Source organism: Nicotiana tomentosiformis, chromosome 7 (genome assembly GCF_000390325.3).
Source record: "Nicotiana tomentosiformis chromosome 7, ASM39032v3, whole genome shotgun sequence".
Taxonomy (NCBI): domain Eukaryota; kingdom Viridiplantae; phylum Streptophyta; class Magnoliopsida; order Solanales; family Solanaceae; genus Nicotiana; species Nicotiana tomentosiformis.
Genome location: NC_090818.1, coordinates 37,621,670 through 37,626,167, shown reverse-complemented (window position 1 = coordinate 37,626,167; position 4,498 = coordinate 37,621,670). Strand labels below are relative to the sequence as shown.

Here is a 4,498-nt window from a genome sequence, read left to right as displayed (position 1 = left end):
ATGAGACTGAAACAGTTAATCTAGGAGACTCCGAAATAGTCAAGGAAACACATGTAAGCATCCACCTATCACCATCAGAGAAGGCAGAGTACGCCCGGTTCTTAAAGGAGTATGAGGATATCTTTGCATGGTCCTATGATGATATAACCGGTTTGAGGACATCCATAGTGGCTCATAAACTACCTACCAACCCAATGTGTCTGCCAGTAAACCAGAAGCTCAGAAATTTCAAGCCAGATATGAGTCTAAAAATCAAACAAGAAGTCACTAACCAGATCAAAACTAAGGTTCTCAGAGTGGTTGAATATCCAACTTAGTTGGCTAACATCGTGCCAGTTCCGAAGAAGGATGGGAAAGTCAGAGTATGCGTCGATTATCGGGACCTAAACAGAGCAAGTCCCAAAGATAATTTCCTGTTACTCAACATACACATACTGATCGACAACTGCGCCAAGAATGAACTCCAATCCTTTGTGTATTGCTTCGCGGGATATCATCAGATCTGTATGGATGAAGAGGATGCCGAAAAGACAGCTTTTATTACACCGTGGGGGGTATACTGCTATAAAATGATGTCGTTTGGTCTGAAGAATACTGGGAATGAGGGCCATGGCAACTAGTTTCCACGACATGATACATAAGGAGATAGAGGTATATGTGGATGAAGTCATCATCAAATCCAAGAAGAGTATAGATCATATAGCAAACTTGAGGAAATTCTTTGATCGGCTTCGAAGGTACAATTTGAAATTCAATCCCGCAAAATGTGCCTTTGAGGTCCCCGCAAGAAAGTTATTAGGGTTCATCGTCAGTCGCCGAGGAATTGAGCTAGACCCATCAAAGGTCAAGGCTATCCAGGATTTGCCACTTTCAAAGAATAAGAAAGACGTGATGAACTTCTTGGGACGTCTTAATTACATCGGCCGCTTCATAGCACAATCAACTGTGATTTGTGAGCCGATTTACAAAATGTTAAAGCAGGATGCCGCAACCAATTGGACTGAAGAGAGAAGGAAAGAACATTCCATATACTATGTGAGTAAGAAGTTCACACCCTACGAAGCACGGTACTCTTTGCTCGAACGCACCTGCTGTGCTTTGACCTGAATAGCCCAGAAACTGAGGCACTACTTCTATGCCTATACCACATATCTCATATCAAGGATGAATCCTTTGAAGTACATCTTCCAGAAACCCATGCATACAGGAAAGATGGCAAAATGGCAGACATTGTTGAGTGAATTTGACATAGTCTATGTGACTCAGAAGGCGGTTAAAGGACAAGCATTAACGGATCATCTTGCGGAAAATCCTGTAGGAGGAGAATACAAACCACTAAAAACGTATTTTCATGGTTAAGAAGTATTATTCGTAAGAGAAGATATCGCCGAAGCCTACGACGGATGGAGAATGTTTTTCGATGGAGCCACAGACTTCAAAGGAGTGGGTATTGGAGCCGTTTTGGTGTCAGAAATAGGTCAACATTATCCAGTATGTGCGAAACTCAGATTTTCGGGCACCAATAATATGGCAGAATATGAGGCTTGCATATTGGGGCTCAATTTGGCCGTTGACATGAATATCCAGGAATTACTAGTAATTGGTGATTCAGATCTTCTAGTACATCAGGTACAGGGAGAATGGGCTACAAAGAATACCAAGATATTACCATATCTATATCATGTGCAAGAGATGATGAGGAGGTTCATGAAGATAGAGTTTAGGCATGTCCCGAGAATCCAGAAGGAGTACTTGGAAAAACGAGAGTACCCGGAGCATGAAAATCATACTAAAAAATACACGCTCCTAAGATTGTCCAACCATTTCTTCCAAAGTGGAGGAATTCTGTACAGAAGGACACCAGACTTAGGGTTAATACGGTATGTTGACGCCAAGGAAGCTTCCAAACTACTCGAAGCAATACACTCGGGAACTTGCGGACCACACATGAATGGTTTCGTTTTAGCCAAAAACAGGTTATTTGTGGATGACTATGGAAACAGATTGCATCAGGTATGTCTAGAAATGTCATCAGCGCCAAATAAACGCAGATATGATACGGGTGCCACCAAATGAACTCAATGCAACAAGTGCACCTTGGCCTTTTGCCGCTTGGGGAATGGACGTCATTGGACCAATCGAGCCCACCGCTTCAAACGGGCACATGTTCATTTTAGTGGCCATAGACTACTTCACAAAATGGGTCGAAGCTGCATCCTACAAAGCTGTAATTAAGAAAGTCATCGAAGATTTTGTCAGAGATCGTATTGTTTGCCGATTCGGGGTTCCAGAGTCCATCATCATCGACAACGCTGCCAATCTCAACAGTGACCTAATGAAAGCTATGTGCGAAACCTTCAAAATCAAGCACAAGAATTCCACAAAATACAGGCCTCAAATGAATGGAGCTGTGGAGGCCACAAACAAGAATATCAAGAAAGTACTGAGGAATATGGTAGACAACCACAAACAATGGCATGAGAAGTTACCATTTACCTTATTGGGGTACTGTACCATAGTACGCACATCAATCGGGGAAACATTCTATTTGCTGGTCTATGGTACCGAAGCTGTCATTCCTGTCGAGGTTGAAATTCATTCTTTAAGAATTATACAAGAAGCTGAACTTAGTGATGCAGAATGGATAAGAAGACGCTATGAACAATTAGCTATCATTTACGGGAAAAGAATGAATACAGTGTGTCATGGTCAACTCTATCAGAATAGGATGTCTAGAGCTTTCAACACAATGGTCAAAACTAGACAGTTCGCATCGGGGGAGCTGGTACTGAAGCGGATCTTCCCGCATCAAGATGAAGCCAAAGGGAAATTTTCGCCCAATTGGCAAGGCCATACATGGTTCATAGAGTACTAACAGAAGGAGCACACATACTCGCAGAAATGGACGGAGAGGTTTGGCCAAAGCCTATCAATTCAGACGCAGTCAAAAGATATTATGTTTAGAATGTTCGCATTTCTTCATCTTATGTAATTGAACTACGCTCGACCGGATTCCCATTTAAGAGGGGATACGTAGATAGCCCTGTGGGTTCGGTCACAATTCAATAAATTTTCATTTTTCCCATAACCAGAAACTGGGGTAGAATTTTGAGGAGGATCCTCAAAATTCCGGAGCAAGTCCAACCAACGTCATCATATACAGAACAGTCAGAGAATCGCGTAAGTAAACTGGGGCAGAATTTTGAGGAGGACCCTCAAAATTCTAAGGAAGTCGCAATGTATCTAAAGTGTCATAGTCATTGGTTCATCTAATTTATCCGATATTGCATACTAATGTATTTTAAATAACTACATTCATCATATGCACGCACATTTTCGAAACCTTTATTTTTATGAAATAGCCAGATGCTACCTGTGGTAACCCAAGTAGGACTTCGATACAAAGCAAAGAAAAGCAAATAGGCAGAGGCAGGAACCAACCTTCCCTCGTAAAACTCACGATTGTCCTTTGGATGCAGGAACAAGAAATATTCTCAAATTCGGGCACACGTCAGAATCACTATCTTTAGAACGATAAAGCTGCCAAGCACAAACACATTTCCAGCTAAGAAATACTCTGCTACGATTTATTAGTTGTTCATTTCATTAGACTAAGCATTATCTCCATATTGCATGAGGCTAAGCCATGCCTCCTTAACTGCATAGGGCTAAGCACTTCCTTCCCCTACATGAGACTAAGCATTGGCTCCACCTTTGCATGAGGTTAAGCCCTGCCTCCTCAATTGCATAAGGCTAAGCACTGCCTTCCCCTGCATGAGATTAGGCATTGTCTCTATTTTGCATGAGGCTAAGCCCTGCCTCCTCAATTGCATAAGGCTAAGCACCGCCTTCCCCTGCATGAGACTAAACATTGTCTCTATGAGGCTAAGCCCTGCCTCCTCAATTGCATAAGGCTAAGCACTGCCTTCCCTTTGCACGAGACTAAGCATTGTCTCCATTCTTGCATGAGACTAAACATTGTCTCTCCTTGCATAACCACAAATGCTATGCTATTCGAAACCTTGCACTATTCTCTACCTCGGGGCTAAGCTCTGCCCCCGATCTTACACGAGACCAAGCTCTGTCTTGTTTCATTTTGCCTCATGTCTTTGCATCTCATGGGCATAAATATCGCCATTTTGTCCGAAGGTGTCATAGTCTGAAGGCATCATCCTCATAGCCGGAAGACATCATGTTATGGCCTGAGGATTTCTCAATATTGCATATCATTATTCAAAGGAATCGGGGTTCATAGGAACCATCCTCATGGCTCGAGAACATCATTTCTTGGCCTGCGAATCCCCTATCTCACGATTCATGGCCCGGGACGTCATGGTCTAAGGACATCACCCTCACCGTCCAAAGACGATCTCCATAGTCCAAAGGGAATTTTCATCATGTTTAAATTCTCGCAATATTCCATATATATTTGCATGCGTCGTGTTTTAAGTTTTGCAGGTAATTCCGGAAGTAACCATTCTCCTAACGGGAGCAATCT

At 42.6% G+C, this 4,498-nt stretch overlaps 1 protein-coding gene across 1 annotated transcript; it reads left to right on the top strand.

Moving 5' to 3' along the window:
• The first annotated feature begins 1,410 nt into the window (after nucleotides 1-1,410).
• Nucleotides 1,411-2,076, top strand: LOC138895491 (uncharacterized). The gene has a single exon (XM_070180181.1). It carries the CDS (start codon nucleotides 1,411-1,413, stop codon nucleotides 2,074-2,076), a length of 666 nt encoding a protein of 221 aa, XP_070036282.1.
• The last annotated feature ends 2,422 nt before the right edge of the window (nucleotides 2,077-4,498 follow it).